We start from the raw sequence: 18491 nt of genomic DNA, 5'->3' as shown, positions 1-18491 counted from the left end.
ATTAAAAGTGGAGAAGTTTGTGCAGTGAAAAAAATTACAACTTCCGTTTTAAATAAAATACAACTTCCGCTGGACATTTCTTTCCGGTCTATCCACCATCACATCTGCCATTTTACCTGCAGCTGGGTGCCCCTCGAGTAAACGGCCATCAACCAAAACAGAAGAGGAAAACGTTTGTAGTCTGGTTGTTGGTTCTTTTCAGGATTGTGCGGTCCTGGTCCTGATCCTGATCATTTCTTGTTGCTTTAGCAGCAGTGACATAATTATCATACCTACATGGACGGATTGGGTAGCCATTACAGATCGGGTAGCAACATTTCCTCTGGCTTATAGCACCGCATAAGCCCAAGCTAACATCAGCATAGCAAAAAAAACAAAAATGGCGAACAATAATGGAGCTATCCAGCCTTAGAATTTAGAGCCAGGTGTCAGTTCAGATAATGAAAATGAAGACGTTGATGGATCTATTTGTCTACAAGTGGAGGGTTTAGAATTGTAGTGGAGAAGGGAGACTGGTCCGCCCATGACACTTGCTGCATCACTAACCTGAGCTTTTTCATCTGATCCTGATTCATCATAATTTACTTAGAAATACTCAGAAATGCAGTTTTAATCTTAAATTATTTTAAATGTGTCATCCATCACGACATAAATGCTACAAGAACAAGTTAAAAACACAATTATTATCAGAGTGGAACTATAGGTCCTTGAGACTTGTACAGCTACCTCATGAAATTGGATCGTACCATTGTCGTGTGTCTGGTATCAGGAAGTATTTGTAAGGATATTGTAAGTTACGCGCACTTATGACATAGGAGTGATGTCGTCGTACGATGCCCTAATGCCGCACTTTAGTCATTATTAAGGTGCCAGTACTAGCCCTTCACTGACCACATGCAAAATCTGCTCACCCAGGGTGTGCACGTGATACATAAGTGCCTTTAGGATGGCCACAAACAAATACATTCTTACTGACAAAACAAATGTATCAAAACGTGATTAAAAATCTAAAGGTTAATAAAAACTCGGTAATTTCACGTGAAGAGTGGAATGCATGCAGGCTGTCTGATCAACATGCCCAAAGCAACGAGGCGACTGGAGTTTGTATTTGCGATACAAGCCCCCTCTGAGGCCCCTATTCCCCAGGTGGAGATGAAATGTAATGGAGCCCATTCAATGAGAAGCTGAACCTCTTTGGAAAAAGCAGAAAATCAAATCCCGTCAAAGCCCCCGGAGCCTTCCCAGCATTCACTGCTGCCTTGTAGATGGGAGGCAAACAAAACACGGTGGTTCATTCAGTGGGCTGCCTGGACGCCTACAACACAAACCAGGAGTCAAGCGACAAATGCTGGCGGTTGATGAAGCTGCTCAAGAACATTCTGGCAAAAAACAATTCCACATTTGCAAATTGGGACACAAGAGAACACAGAAATGGAACAATAAACCTGCAATGGAGGGGCAGTCTGTTATAAAATTTGGTAGAGATCAACTCAGAGAAAACATCATCACCGGCACAGTGAACCACAAGCACCTCTAAAACAAAAACTTAGATTTGATGAATCTACAGAAAGAAATGTAAATGTTTAGCAGGACTAACTTCAGAAAGAGTGGATGTTGTTCTCAGGTTTGTTGCCGTAAACTGGACCTGGTCATGCTCCATAAAGAAAAAGGAAATGGCAAATTGCTCCCAAAGGCTTACGACGCTCCTCTGCAGCCTCTTTGGACTGTTTTTGTTTTTGAACTGCTGCTGCTAAAGTGAAAATTCCTGACAGTCCCACGTCTGAAGGAAAAAGACAATTAAAAATGAATCCACTGGATATTTATGCAGCTGGAGGGCAGCAGTGCTGAGAAAGGCAATTGTGCGTTTTACAGCTCCGGGGGGGACACTGAGTGATTCTGCTATTCTCATTAGGTCTTCTTGTTCAGTGAAAAGGTTAAGGCCGCGTTTCCCCTCGACCAGCTCAAGTTTGGATAACCCGCCTGCGAAAGATGACACTGCTGCTGCACTATTGATCAATGGGACCAACAGTCACGCTGTCGTTTTCAGTTTTTGAATTACGAGAGAACTCACAACATCTGTTTTTAAACAAATTTATTTGGTAATTTATGATGTAAGTTAATTGAAAAAAAATGATAGAGCGACAAAACTGCTAAACCACAGTAAAATGTTTCATCTAGAATCAGAGATCAGCAAATGCAATCTCTTTGTCAAAAGAACATTCACACTGGAATAACATTGCAAAGAATGCAGGGATGTGCTTCAAAAGGTCCAACACTGCAGTGTCGGACCTTTTAGAAAGTGAATTTGGGGTTGATCATGGCAAATTGAAAAATAGATATAAAATATGTATTTTCAAAAATCTAATGGATTAAATCCATAGACTAATTGTCCTTGAAAGACACTTTTTGCATGTTTCTCACAAAGCAAAATTCCCTGTCAGAATCAAAGGCACCACGGATGCTGTAGCTACCCATCTACCAACCCATCCATCCCAAAACGATATTAGTACAAGATGGCCTGTCTTAACAAATCCTAATAAAATGCAAAACTTGTTAGCTAGGTAGCAAACAAGCCACCCAGGTAGGTCAAAAGCTAACTGTTTGGCTAGTAATAGACAAGACAAGACTGAAGTCTAGACAACACTAGAATAAAGTCTTGAAAAGAAAGTACTAATGTCTAGACAAGACAATACTAATTACTAGACAAGGCAAGACTGATGTCTAGACAAGACAATACTAATTACTAGACAAGACAAGACTAAAGTCTAGACAAGAAAATACTAAAGTGCGGACAAGACAAGACTAAAGTGTAGACAAGAAAATACTAAAGTGCGGACAAGACAAGACTAAAGTGTAGACAAGACAAGACTAAAGTCTAGACAAGACAATACTAATTACTAGACAAGACAAGACTGATGTCTAGACAAGACAATACTAATTACTAGACAAGACAAGACTAAAGTCTAGACAAGAAAATACTAAAGTGTAGACAAGACAAGACTAAAGTGTAGACAAGACAAGACTAATGTCTAGACAAGACAAGACTAATTACTAGACAAGACAAGACTAAAGTCTAGACAACACTAGAATAAAGTCTTGAAAAGACAGTACTAATGTCTAGACAAGACAATACTAATTACTAGACAAGACAAGACTGATGTCTAGACAAGACAATACTAATTACTAGACAAGACAAGACTGATGTCTAGACAAGACAATACTAATTACTAAACAAGACAAGACTAAAGTCTAGACAAGAAAATACTAAAGTGTAGACAAGACAAGACTAAAGTGTAGACAAGACAAGACTAAAGTCTAGACAAGAAAATACTAAAGTGCAGACAAGACAAGACTAAAGTCTAGACAAGAAAATACTAAAGTGTAGACAAGACAAGACTAAAGTGTAGACAAGACAAGACTAATGTCTAGACAAGACAAGACTAAAGTCTAGACAAGACAAGACTAAAGTGTAGACAAGAAAATACTAAAGTGTGGACAAGACAAGACTAAAGTGTAGACAAGACAAGACTGATGTCTAGACAAGACAATACTAATTACTAGACAAGACAATACTAAAGTCTAGACAACACTAAACTAAAGTTTAGACAAGACAATACTAAAGTCTAGAGAACACATGACTTAAGTCTTGACAAGACAAGACTAGACTCTTGACTAGACTATCGTCCAGACAAGACTAGACTAGACTACACTAGACTAGACCAGACCAGAGTCCAGACAAGACAAGACTAGACTAAACTATTTAATGAATGTAGTGAATGTTAATCTCTTTATGAATGCTCAATGGTTAACAATAGGCATTTTTGCGAAAAATTCTTAATTATCAAAGATTATAAGTCACAGCGGAGTATATGTCGCAGGTTCACACAAAAAAGGCATATTAAAAAAGAAAAGTAATATATAGGTTAAACTGGGGTATAAATGTATTCAACAAAATTAGAAACAAAAATGAACATTTCACCTTGAAAAGCAAATTATATAAGAATAGCTAAGACATATGCTAACTATGTGCACGCTTTATACCGCTTTGGTATTTAGCTTCTTAAAACAGTCTAGAATGTTAACGCACCATATGAATAATTATTAGTATGAGTATTGCATACAGAACTTGTTAACAAGTCAACTAAACTCTGAGCGGCGGTTCTTCTTCTGCATTGCTGTCAGTAGCAAATACCAACACACATCTCCAGTGCTTTCTACAGGTTGTTAGTAGGAACACAACAAAAATAGTAGCCTATGTTTCTTTAATCATATACAAGTCGCACCCATGGCCAAACTTGTCTTATACTTAAAAAAAATATGTCACTAAAATGTTCCTTCTTTAACAATACATTTTTGTAAACTTTTCCTGGTGTACAAATAAATATAAAACAATCCCTTACTGTGATACAACTTCCACCATGTAATAAAAGTGAGAAATTTGTTTTTTTTTTTTTTTTCTTCTCATCTCATTAAACATTTCTATTTAAAGCTCTGGAATTTTGGTGGACATTTGTAATAATCTGCAAATCTGCATATGTACATGCACAATTAATTAGTTAATTATGTAATTTGTGAAACATGCTCAAGCTGTGGAACATATTTTGTCTACTTTGCCACACATCTGAGGTACAATCTTGTGATGTTTGGCCCACACAAACACTGACACATGACTGAGACCTGACCAAATAAAGGATGGATTTAGGATGCAGAATGGGCGTCACGGAAGATCAGGATGTCTGAACTGTAAAAATCCAACTTGGCTTCATTTTGGACAAAGCAAATACTAAAGCTGACAGAAAGAAAAATCTGAAAGTGTTTCCACTCGAGCTTATTGTAACAAGCCCATCGTTCTGATGAGAACTTCTGGCGTGGGAGCAGAATAATATTTACTTTAAGCCTCACTTTCTACAGGCGTGTTTTTACTTTGATCATATCTCCAAAATCTTTAGACTCCGATAATGCCTCGCACCGTTTTTAAATAGAACAAAAAAACCAAATGTGCGAGTGAACCGCCCTGCCCCTCTGTGCTCGCCGGGACGGAGTCGAACTCACTTCCTGTTGAGATGTGTGGGGGGAGAAAGGAAACAGGAAAAGCTTTGGAGATCTGGGAATGTAAGGCTGGATGTTTAAGAGGGTGTTTAGCGCCTGGCAACCACACTGCTGTGATCAGGAGCTCCTGATTGAAGGAAATAAAAAACAGAAAAAATGCTTTTGCTCAGGGGGAAATGAGCAGGGACAATACATGCCAAACATGGAAGAGGAAAAAAAATCATCATATATATGTAAAGTATATCTTCAAATGTTTTCATAGAAAACATCTATGAGTAAAACTTGCAAAAATAAACAAAGAATTGAAAAGGAAGCAACAACAACAAAAAAGAATTGAAGAACTTGAACATCTCCTTGCATATTTATGAGAAAGGAAAAATGTTTATAGATGAAAGAAAACAATGTATGATTTTATGCATTCATATTGCATGAAGCTGAAATGAATTTCTTTTAAAGCGGGAGAAGAAATAAAAAAAGGTAAATTAATCTGTAATCGAGTGAAATGGCCGTAAAACTTAATAACACGGTGATTACGTTTTACACTCACTTTGGGGAGCGAGTTCTGCCGGCTAATTAAATACAACTTCATATCAGTAATGCAGGAATATTATCTTGTGTCGTGCATCTGCGCCGCACTACATCAGGGATTGAAAAATGACAACAGCAGCAGCAGCGAGCGGCATGAATTATGAATCAATACAGCCCTCCTAAACTCCACACAGGCAGCCCGCGGCCGGAGAGCAAAGCTAAGACAAACCCGCTCATTCAGCTGTGCATGTACGCTCCCTCGGCTGCCCTGCAGGCTCTCCTCAATTGGCTTCAACTTTCCCAAATCCATCTTCCAGCTACAAATCTCTCCATTCATTGATTGGAGGAGGCAGAGCAGACCTGCTGCGGCGGGGAGTCGCTGCCGCCGATAAGATGCATTCCGGCCTTCCACATTGTGCCACAAAGCTGCCGAATGTGAATGAAGCATAAAAGGCGGTCGGGGAAAATGTTTGAAATGACAAACAGCTGTCAGTCAATACATGAAAGAGAAGGGCGTGAAAATCTCAGAGTTCTGCTGAGAAGGAGGTAAACAAAGGTGCCGCAGCCGGCCGAGAAGGATGCATTAAGGCTGAAAAAGAAGGTGGAAAGGTCAAGAGGAGACAGAAAGAGGGAAAGATATCTAAAGGTCTCCATTCACCGACCCGCAGCGATCCCGGGAGAAGCGGGGAGGCAACTCAAGCCTTCCCAACTGACATTTATTGTTGTGACTTCCTTCTCCAGGTGTGATGGTTTGATTGCCGTCTTTGAGCAACGATGGAGCGATTTTTGTGCCACCATACTGGTATGGAGCTGGTATTTCAAACCAAAATAAAACAAACTGAATAAATATTGGTGTTAGGCAAAAATATATTTAAAATGTAGAAACGTTTTGTTATTTTAAAATAAACAAAGTATAAGTATCTTCAGCTTCAAATGTTCAGTTTGTATACGTTTCAAAACTCAAAATTTCAATTTCAAAACTTTTTTTCAGTTTCAGCTCTTTTTTTTAGTTTTCGAATCAGAAAATTTCAAAATTGAAAAAGAAAAAAAGAGCTGAAAGTGAAAAAAAGATTTGAAACAAAAAAAAGTTTTAAAAATGACATTTTGTGTCTTGAAACTTACAAAATGTCACATTTCCAGCTAAAAATAATTGTCTTTATTTCAGAATAGCAAAACGTTTCCTCGTTCCTTTTCTTAACCGCTTTATCCCTTTCGGGGTCACTGGGGTGTCAGAACCGAACCCAGCTGGACACAAATGTTTCTGACATTTTACTCTTTTTAATAGCCAAACACCAATACTTTTTTTCAATTTGTTTTGTTTGGGTTTCAAATAATAATGGCCCCAATTTAGCTCCATGGACTGGCACAAACATCACACGAAACAGAAACGTATCAATGCGTATCAAAGACAGGGCGAAGCGAGATGAGGTGCAATGCATCTAAAAATGTTTGGAGTGAAACCTCAAAAATATTTTTGACGACAATTTTATTTTTTAAAGTAAATATTCAACAATTTTTTATTGCAAATTATGAATTTTTATTCTTGACCCCTTACATTTAGTTTGCAATATTGTGTCACAAAAATCACTCCGAGCTTCAGAGGTTCAAATATTAATAAAAATTGAATCTTAAAGTAAAAAGGAAAATTGTCTTGTTTTATGTATTGCAAGAAAAATGATCTTATTAAGAATCTTTCTGTAAAACCCAATAATCTTAGTATAAAAAAAATATATATTTTTTATTAAAAATAATTCTTAGTAGGACACTTTTTTGACCCTGTTGGCAGATTTTTTTTCTAATGTAATGACAATCTGCAAATAGAGTCAGAACTTTTGACGTATTTGAAAGGGTAAAGAGTGAAATGTTTGAAGTTCGTCTAAGTCTCTGCTCTGAGAAAAGATCCCAGAGGGACTTTGAAGGTAGAAAGCTGCACTGACACCTTTTACCTAAACCGAGTAAATTCCCGTTTACCTGTCTGTAGACGGAGGGCGCTCGCTGCGAGACTTTCCAAGCTGGCTGTAGAGGCTGGCGTCAGAGTGCTGGTGCTGGTGATGGAAGTGGGGGTGGTCGTCGCGGGGGCTGTGGGGCCGGCTGTCCACAGAGCAGTGCAGCGGGCTGGCGGCGGCAGAGTAGTGGTCGTCTGAGGGTCTCTCCGGGGAGCGGCTGGTGTCCAGGATCTCGGCGTAGTCTCGCTCCCGGGCTTGACGCTCCCTCAGCTCCCTGGTCTTGGCCTGGATCCTGATGAGGAGGACGACCATCCCATCACATTCAAGATCCAAACATTTACCAAAATAACAGCCTGCACTTTGACTAAGACTTGGGCCAACTTTTTAAAATGCATCCATTTTCAGAACCCGCTGTATCCCATCCAGGACCAACCCGGCTCCTGTTGGGGTGAAGGCAGGGTGCATCCTGAACAGGTAGCCAGATTGTTGAGGGTCACATGATCACATTCAAACTTAGGAGCAATTTAGATTCGCTAAGTAACCCAAAGCATGTTTTTTGTGCCTGGAAAAGACCCGAGCGTATCCGATAAGAAGATGCAAACTCCACTCAGCCAGGATTTGAACCAGGACCTTGTTGGTGTGAGGAAAGAACCACAACATCATCCCATTTTCTAAATTCAATGAATCAAAAATGAGTTTTTTTTTTGGTTTTATAGTGTCACTTTGACATGTTACCATTTTTTTTTGTTGAACTGTCAAATACTTTGACAGGCCTGAGAATAGAATAGAATAGAATAGAATAGAATAGAATAGAATAGAATAGAATAGAAAAAATAGATTATAATAACATAGAGTAGACTCGAGTGGACTAAGATAGAATAGAATAAAATAGAGTAGACTACAATAGAATAGAATACTTTTACCAAAAGCAATCACAAAGTGCTTTACAAAAGGAACATTGAATCAATTCAAATCAAATCCAGTAATAATAATAACTAAAACTAAAACATGTAAAAAACACAGTAACACATAGTAAAACAAGGACTGAAATCAACTAAAATGTTCTCCTGTGTAAACATGTCTTGACCTTGGTGACACAGTGACAATGGATGCTTGAGTGTTTGTTTATCTTTAATACATTTAAAATTGCACAATTCTGCAGCAATGTATTTTTCTTTTTGTAATTGCATTTTTAAACATAATCTAGCCACACCTTTAAAACCAATAAAAAAATATGCATTGATTTTTAAATCAATTTGAATTGTTAGTGGCTGTTGACATTCATGATGTCGTTTACACATTTTTTCAAAAATATTTGTACAATTAAAGACAAAAAAATGTGAAAAACTTGGGAATTTGCATCCCAAAATTTTAAGTTGTCAAGTAGTCCATTGACGTAAACTCCCAATCTTGGCACCCCCTCTGCTACCTAGTGGGTGAGTGTACAATCCAGACTGTATATGAGAACTGGACTGAGTGACCCTTTCAAATTTCAAAGATTCCAAGAAGCCAAATCCCAAAGACTTTTCTTGAGAAATACACAGCCATTAATATTTCTCAGAATCACCATTCTTCTCTGATACCTTTTTTAAAAATGACCTCAACATTTTTTCAGGATATTTTTTTCTTTTTTTTAAGTTAATCAAGTTATAAATTAATGAATCAGATGCTTCAATAAAAGTTTGTGGTCTCACGTCAAACATTTGTAACGTTTGACAGATTTGTTGCAGCCCATTTTCAACTGGTAAGGGTTAGAGATTTACATGGATTCTCAATTGGAGACGCTCCAGCAATTGTTCTGCTTCTTCTGGAGGGGGTTTCAGTTTGGCCACTAGGTGGAGATCGCGCTACAGCATTACACCTTATTCCAGAAGAAGAAGAAAAACTGCTTTAGACCTTAAATGGTTACTTAAAAAAATGAATGTCCTTAAAAGAGTTTGGAAAGTTCATGTCTGAGAGTTTAGACAGGCTCGTTTCCACGGAGCAGTCCGGTTTTATCCGGTATTTTGAGCGTTTCCATTGCTAAATGGACCCATTCAAACAGTTCTGAACCGTACCTCTTGAGGGTCCCCATTCATTTGAGGTTCATAGAAGAGCAGAACAGGACGGTGTGGGCGGGACCGCTGTTGCCATCCGTTGATTGGGAGAAAGTGATGACGACATTAGCAAGCACCAGTATAGCGCTAAGCTAACGATTCTGTTTTCCTCTTTACGGCAGTATTTTTCTTAGCTGCCCGCAGTCTTCTTTAAACAACATTAAATTCCTGTTCTACACGATGTACAAAAAGTAAAGCAAGACAAAGACGAGCTGCTGGATGACCTCCATTGTTTCTGCTTTTCTAGTCGTCGCACAACAATGACACAATAACAAACTGCTCAGTGGAAGTGGATGTTTACTTAGTCAACAATGTATGTTTAGGTCTACCGAGAGTTAGCATTAGCCGTCCTATGGAAAATTCCATTATTCATTAGCATCAAGCTAGCGGACCTTATCATTATACTACTTTATGGATCGATTATTGATCTCTTAGATTGATTCAGATCAATTAATGAATTTTATCAACCCATCCGTAGTCAAATGTTGCACTTTTCTTATTTACAGGGGACAAACGCAAGTTTGATAACATTTTGCTGAGTCACTGATGTTTATTTGAGAGTAACTAATTTAAGAAAAACTCTTCTTTTTAAAAAAGGAGATCGCTTAGAAAGGACAACATCTGTCTGCAGGTAGATCAGACGCCCCTACCTTTCTATACCACGTGTGTCATTTTTATCTTGTATCCAATTGTGTTCCTTCCAGCTGCCAGGAGGAGCATAGTTCCTCTCTGTGCTGGTAGCAACACTCCAATTAATGCTCCCAGGGACAGACCTCTGCAGGCTACTGCCACAGAAAGGGGTGACTTTCAGCTCTAATAAGAGCTGACACAGAGCACAGTTTCTGATAAGCATGGCTTTTCCTGATTATTTCTGACTGGATACCCGCCTGCCAAAACACGGCGTTCCCGCTGCCGTGGAGGCTGACAACACCGATGCATCGAATCTTTTGTTTCCCCCGCCTCAAGCCTACTGCCATTCGCAGAGTCTTCCCATGAGATGTTTTGGTCCGTAAACACGCATCTGTCAAGCAAAAGGTGAGCTGTGCTCTGTCTTATGAGCACTGAAACAGGGTGGAAATGGTGCCCGTAAAACTCAACATTAATCCGAGCTGCTGCTCATAAATATACAATCCAGAGTAACAAGATGAGGAAGTAGAAGCCATTTCTTCAATATTTGACAAGAAAAACAACCACTCACTTATTTATCTGTCCACCTGCCTAAGAAGCATTTAAAGTTACAAATGTAAAACTAAACTGTTTAGGATTTCTGTAAAATGTGTCCTCAGATGCATTTACAGTACATGTTCAGGACAAAAGGCAATGAAGTGCCGTCCAGACTGAAGTATTAAAAAACAAAAGTGAATGAAAGATTTTCTGCTAAAATGGGAGAATTCAGAGCCAATATTACCTCAGTCAAAAAGTAATAGATTACACGTTCACTCATTCACAGACTTGATTTGATATAAAATACATTTATTTCAGAATTCAAAAAAATTGAAAATCTTCAAGTGAATCCCAGAAATAATCCAGATTAAGACATTTTAGCGTATTTGGTTTAAAGTAGCAGAGCTAATAGAGTTTTCTTCATTAAACTTTCATCTTCATTGAATTTTCATGTTTTGTTCATTTTAATCCATAATCAAAAACTTCATGACGACAAGACTGTTCTACTCGTTTGAATGGTGCCAAAGATGACATCTTTACCAACAACATCTTTAAAACATCTTTAAAACAACCGTATGGCTCAGCCATCCACTCATTCGCTCTGAATTCACCATCGTACCATGGCATAAAAACAAACGTTTCCTGTCTCAAAACAGATCAAGAAAAAAAAGGATAAATTATTCTTTGAATTTAAACAATAGCATCGCTGGCAATAAACTTTAAACGTGTCACATAAATGGTACTCCCACTAGGGTTTTGTAGATTAAAACTGACAGAACAAAAACAGAGAACAATTTAACCACTACTGATCCAGGATTATTGTACAAAAAGGACTAAAGTGGATTTAAAAACAAAAGGATTCTAGAATATCTGAGAAGTTGACCCGTAGGGGTGCGAAGAGTTTTAGGTTGTCCAGGCCTTGGAGGATCAATAGAGAGGAGCAGTTCCCTCAAGCTTTGTGTGGTAATGAACACACCAGTGACGTGCATGAAGTATCAGTACTGATAATGTGAGTGTGAGGAACTGACGGTGTCGTACAGTGTCCTTACACCACACTCTAGTCACTAGTAAGGTGCTCGTTACTGCAAGTGTGCACGTGATATGTACTGTGTGTGCCGGTGGGACGCCCATAGGATGTCCACACAAGCTACACGCCGATTGTCTGAATTCCTCCTTTCTAAAGCTGCGTTCGGACCGAGCAGGATGCCTCCCTATGCCGCACTCCAAGGGTCTCCCAGGGGTCAGCGTGGCCGGCGCCCTCGCCTCATCAGATTGGCGACCTGCCCAGAGCCCCACCTTCTCCCAACAGTAGTTGGGTTCCAGCAACGAAAATGGATGGATGGAAATTCAGGCCGAGAATTTCCCAATCAATCCTTCATGTTGGATTTGGACTCCACGTGCTGATGGAGTCACTGCTCTAAGCTGTCCTTGACTGGTTGACACAGCACGCCAACCTTGCCAAAGTTCAGATTCTGGACTATGGACTGGATTCCGAAATTGCAGTCCCTCGCTGAAATCATGCTGCAATTATTTCAGAATCTTAATAAAATTCTGAATGTTTTTATCTAGTTATGCGTCTGTACCATTGATTTATCACTGAAACTGAACCCCTCTGACACGAGAATTGCATTCAATGTGAACGTAGCTTACCAGTAAAGGTGCTTCCACTGCTTTGACTTGCACTTTAGTGGCCAATTCCAATGAAAAATCTATGCAAACATGTGCAGACCAGAATATCTGGCTTCCATGAAGAAGAAGAAGAAGAAGAATCTCCTCCCTGTGAGTCTGGCGCTGGTCCTGTGCGTACACTACCGGCTAAATGCGCCTTCATAAAACAGTGTAGGGTGCGTTCCTGGACGCACCACAAGCAGGTGGTGTGAACACAGCATCTGCTACATGCAAGGAGTTGGCAATGGTTACTTTACAAAACATTTCCTTAAAAGAGTTCGGATAATTCCTGCCTGTGAGTTCATAGAGATGTTCATGTATGTATGTTTAGGTCAACTGAGCGTTAGCATTAGCTGTCCTATGGGGAATTCCGTTAAATGTTAGCATCAAGCTAGCGGACTTTAGCTTTAATCAATCTCTATTTTTATGGATCGATTATTGATCAAATAAGCTCAGATTGATTACAATTAATCAGTTTTAACAACCCAGCCCTAGTTGTGACTAAAGCTTTAGGCATTAACAATTTCAACTTTCCTTTCCATTAATCTCTTGACCACCAATCAGATTTGGTTTTCTGAGGTCCAACGCCACCGTTATTAGTCATAAAGAAGCAGGAATATTAGATTCAAACATCCTCTCTTAGTGCTGAAATCCCTCATTGGTGTTTAGATTCTTCCATGAGAGAATAAAGGGAATGTTCATTGCAGTATTAACCTTTTTTTCCCCTATCCCTGATATATTTACATTACTTGCAGTGTCGTTTTCTATAAATTACAGCTGACACTTCAGCTTGACGGGTTTCTATACATGAATCTGCAAATATCAGCCGTCGTATTGATAAAAGACGACACCGACCCCAGCGACATCTGCGAGTTCGTCGTCCCATTTTAACTCCACACAGCAGGACAGCCTGATGTGCAGTCTGCTGCTCGTGCTTCACCCGCTGAAAAATAAGCCCATAAACAATGCATAATGGCCTCCGAACCCCCAGAACGAGGCGAGTACTTTGAATTCACAGAGTGCTGTTAATGTACTGCCGACATACTTCTCTCTTTATGTCTTTTCAAACAACACGCCCGAGCATCCGACATGGAGCGAGTCACACCCAAAATTGCACTCTCTTTCTTCTCAGGGCATTATCTCGTGAATGACTGGCAACACCATTTTTTATGGCAGCAGGGACTACCTATCACACAGGCCTGTAATTAGAGGCTCGCCAATTATCAGGGCTTTACAACTACCAATTATCACACCGCTCTCTTTTCAGCAGGCTCTTTCTTTAAAAGGCAGCAGGAAAGCTAATTGGACAGCCGCAGCCCTGGTGAGGAAGACCACATCCGACCACTCCGAACGTTCCACGGGAACATTTGCATGCCGGAATATTAAAACAATAAATCTAAGAGGAGGGGGTCAAAGTTTGAAGCTGCTTTGCTGTATCTGAGCAGCATTTTCAGGAAAAAAACGTGTGCTGGCTACTACAGCTATGATAGATCAGAGACTGAGGATTTGCATGCTGCCACCTTTCATGTGAGGACCCCAGAAACTATCTAACGGTACAGAAAGAAGAGGGCTCCTGAGGGACCGATCTTTAAACCCAACGGAGACAAACACCGCTCTCCATCAGAGAAACCAGCAGAAAAACCCAGAGTCGCTTAATGTATACACAGGAACAGGAGCTGATAAGATAAGGAAAGACAAACCAGACCTCTCACCGTCCAAACAGAGGGGATGTGTGGGTCAGTGGAGGCAGTTTTCCACTAACTCTACGACTTTTTGCAAATTAAAAAATCAAAACATTTAAATGCTTTAAAAATGTGGTTGTAAATAAATTTCAGGAGACTTTAAGACACCGGATTTCCAAATGTCCTAAACCAGAGGTCTGCCACTTTAAACAGTAAAAGCCATTTGGGTTTGTTTTCTACTGATCAAAGCCTTATTTTGATACTGCTGTGCATTGAACACAATATATATTTTAATAATACATGTTAATTATGCTTCTTTTGTGGCATAAATAAAAACAGAAATATAAAAAATGACTAGCATTTTCTCAACATGTGAAATCCTTTTTTTTTTTTTTTTTTTTTTTACATTTGACAGAAGATCGCATGATTTCCTTACAAAATAAAAGATACCTGATCTCACACTGGATCATCCCATTGCAGCTCTGGATACCATAATTTAATATGTGCTTTAAACTAATAAAGAATCAGACTTTTTACCAAAGTTTTGCTTAATATTTAAATTGTTGCATTCTGGAGGAAGCCCAGAGCAAACGTGACCTCCTCAAGTCAGCAGGCATGTAAAACCTTTACATAGCTCATCGTCGAGCTGCACCTCAGCCATAAATTTAAAAAACTTACTCATCTAAATGGAACACATGCTAATTTAGTAACCCTTAGTTGAAAACAAATACTATTTTATTTTTCTTTAGCCAGTGAGCCACTGTGGAGAGGTAAAAGAGCAAGTGGCTCTGGAGCTGCGGGTTGCAGACCCCTGGCCTTTACATTTGACCTCTATAAACTGGGCTCTTGCATTTGGACCGCCCCCCAAACACTATCAGAGACCCATTATTATCTTTTTGTCAATCAGGCCACATGATCAAGACCCTCATAGAACGTGACTTTTTATTCCACTCTTCTGTGCTTGATTCGCGGTTTGCATCTTCACAAGTTATTATTGTAACTCCACCAAAAACCGAGGGAAAAACAAGTTTCACTTTCTGTTTCCCCAGCTGCTCATTGTTATTTATAAAATTGTGCCCCAAATTCTCTTTTTTATTATTTTTTTCTTTAAATCACATGTCAGATCAATACCATTTGTACAGAGATCATAAAAAGTTACCGTTTTGTGCACGAGGGAGAGTCGCAGCAGAACAAGTAACACGACAAACGACATCAACACAAAAACTTAAAAAAATGAGCAACAGAAATCTGAAAGGATTTTATTGTTATTGATAATAAGAAGACAGAATTTAGAATCTGGAAAAAAGAATTTCAAACAGAACCGACCTGTGCAGAAACCTGAGAACAGCTTCCTCCAGAACAGATCAGATACTGACAGAAGAAACCAGATCAGCTTCACAAAGATGAGATATTTGCTATTTCTAAATACCTTTATCATCATTTACAAACCTTCTTCATTTTTTACCTTTTCATTTTGCACATTATAATTAGTATTTTGCGTTGTGGTTTCAGTGTTTTGTGTTGTTTCACCTTAAAAGTTAATAATTGTTCAACAGTAAATAATTGTTTTTTTTGCTTTTATCGTGTATTTTGTACATTTTATCTGAAAGGAAAATAAGCATAATTTAGCATAATAATAACATATTTTACACTTATAAATATTAAAACATTTTTACATCAACTGTTCATTTTTTGCATGAGTTTATAGTTGTTGATTAGTTAAGTAAAACAACAAAACGACCTAAAGAGCCAGAAGATCCAGATGTCTGTAAGATCTCTGTGTGAGGAGCTGCAGGACTCCAACGTCTCAAAAGAATCATGACAGGACAGGATTCTCTATTTAGTGGTTTACTTTTTGGACTGTTTTAGATTCATTTTCTCTGTGAAGATTAAAGTAAGGGATTGTCAAGATGTGTTTTTTGTAGCTTTCTGGAAAAACACAGTTGTTTACGTTTAGACAGATATTTAGATTGTTTCACTTTTTCTGATACCCTAACCGACCCGGCCCCCCATCAGAGAAGAAAACAGTGATGCGGCCCTCACAGGAAAACGTTTGGGGACCCCTGACTTAAAGTTAAAAAAATTCTTAATTTGTCTTCATCTTTGGACCTTAGTTCCCTTCCTGCCGTTTTTACTCCTGGAAACTAAAACGAAATAATCCTATTTTCAGAGAGAAATTTCCCCTGAGTGGCAGCACTTTGCATTATAAAAGGCTCACAGTCAAACTTCCAATTTAAGTTGGAGAATTTGGCAGAAGTGGCTGGCGAGAGGCTGTGACACCAGTGAGCCTGCATACATTTAGTCTGGTAATTTCAGACGAGAGAAAGGCACTGGCTCTGAAATTAGAGACTTCAGGCCAAAAGGTACAGAAAGATATCTGAGAAATCCTTTATATTGAATCCCAAGCACAAGGGGAAATACTTTATCTCATTATGTAATACAAAGCAGTAATGTGTTTTTGATTTAATTAAACAGAAATAGTAGGGTCAATAATGTATTTTTATCTATTGTTTATTTATTGTTGAAGCTCGTTGGCTCTCAGGAAACTTTCTGACATTTCAAGTTTGATTTTAAGCCTTGAACAGCCGCGATGTTTTCTAAAAGCCAAAGTCACTTTTCTTATCTGCATCAGCATGAGGAACACACACAACGCAAAGTTACTTAAAAAAAGCTTCAACAAAAAGAACTACGCACATCAAGGGAGCAAAAAGGAAAACGACACTTGGTCTTAATACTATTCTCTTTGTCCTGAAATACCAAAATACGAAAAACCTTGTTTTCTTTGCAACTACCAGCCTTGGAAGTGAATCCACTTCTAGCCTGAAGGAGAAATAATAAATGAATAGAAGTAAAAGGGAGGCTGGACAAAAAGACTGCAGCAGATAACAGGGTATAGAAATGTCAGTGCGGGACATTATGGTAGGAGAAATGTTTTTGACAAGTGACCTTTCTACCACATCAAGCCAGAACAATGGTCCATTATGTCCCATTGTATCCGTCTGTAATAAAGCGTCCCTTTTAGAGGTAATGGTGACAACTGATAGACCAGAGTGAAATGCAGAAAGTACAAGACAGGAAAAGGGGCTTGCAGGATAAGATGGCTTCAATAAGTCCTTCTGGATGGATAACAACTGAGTATGAAATGTTTGTTGATTTGGTGCCGGGAGATTTTAGCTGGTCTCTAAGCGCTTGTATTTGACTGAAACCATAGGGGGAAAAAATAATTGTACTTTCAGCATGCGATGTTGCCTTTAATCTTGAGGGAGATTAGGACGACTGAACAGGTGTTCAGGTCAATGGAAGTTCATGGAAAACAACTGGATTATGTACACAGAAAAGCGCTTGTTGTGGAGACTGGATTTGTAAACTTCAGAGAGATCGCAGCGTCTTTAACAAGTTCAAAGACGCACTAAATAAAATGTTGGTGAGCAATGCCAGCAGTGAGAATTTGGGATGGGACACTAAAGTGGTCTGGTACGGTATGGTCCAGTTAATTCTGTTGAGCAACAAAACTACAAAAACCACAGACATTTCACCAAACAGGTTCATCTGACCTACATTCTCGTTCAGACACAACATGATTCTGTGCGAGCATTCACACCACTTAGTGTTGGTACCAGATGTCCTGGTGACACCTTCAGCTTAACGTATTTTCCGCACTACAAGGCACACTCAAAAGTCAAGACCTGGCCTAATTATGTAGCCACAAGGGGGCCTGAGTCTGGGTCTCACTGTACCGGTCCTCAGCCAAAACAGGAGAATATATGAACAAACAGAGAGAAAAATGAAAAGCCTTAGTTTTTTCCCCCAAAAAATGACGGTGCATTTTATAATCTGGAACATCTCCTATATGGATTAATTCTGGTTGTGTTACTGATGTTGAAGTGATTTTCAGAGGTACAAGGCGCTCTGTCTGTTTGTTTTCCGAGTTGCAAACGAGGTTGAATGTCCTTTTTTTAATACCCTAATTTAGTGGTGTTAGACTTTTCTTTTTAATATTTTTTAAAGTAACTGTATTTGTGGTCTAAAAGATGTTTTTTTCCCCTATATTGTTGTCTTCTTCTTGAATAAAGTGTACTTCTATAGCACAATCGCCACCTAGTGGCCAAACAGAAAGACCCTCCAGGAGAAGCAGAACAATGTTTACAATGTTATTGATCTGAACATTTTAGTTAGAACTTCTGCTTTGAGAATCCATTCAACACTGTTATTTTACTAATAAATGTTACAATATGTGAACTGTATCAAATGAATATAAATATACTCAAATTATATAGTAGATTATTCATGTATTTCTGAAAATTGTGTATACATTTGTAAACTTAAATTTTAATTGAATTGAAGAATCGAAAGAGTAA

General features: G+C 38.8%; 1 protein-coding gene across 10 annotated transcripts in view; it reads right to left on the bottom strand.

Annotated features, from left to right (window-relative positions):
• Positions 1 to 18491, bottom strand: part of LOC112151185 (partitioning defective 3 homolog) — a 327527-nt gene that overhangs the window by 60487 nt on the left and 248549 nt on the right. For all 10 annotated transcript variants that reach the window (XM_024279951.2, XM_024279959.2, XM_036216447.1 and 7 more), the window contains one exon: positions 7549 to 7815. In XM_024279951.2, coding sequence (XP_024135719.1) covers positions 7549 to 7815 — 267 coding nt within the window. The remainder of the gene's footprint in view (positions 1 to 7548; positions 7816 to 18491) is intronic.

Source organism: Oryzias melastigma, linkage group LG17 (assembly GCF_002922805.2).
Source record: "Oryzias melastigma strain HK-1 linkage group LG17, ASM292280v2, whole genome shotgun sequence".
NCBI lineage: Eukaryota > Metazoa > Chordata > Actinopteri > Beloniformes > Adrianichthyidae > Oryzias > Oryzias melastigma.
This window is presented reverse-complemented; position numbering and strand designations above follow the sequence as displayed.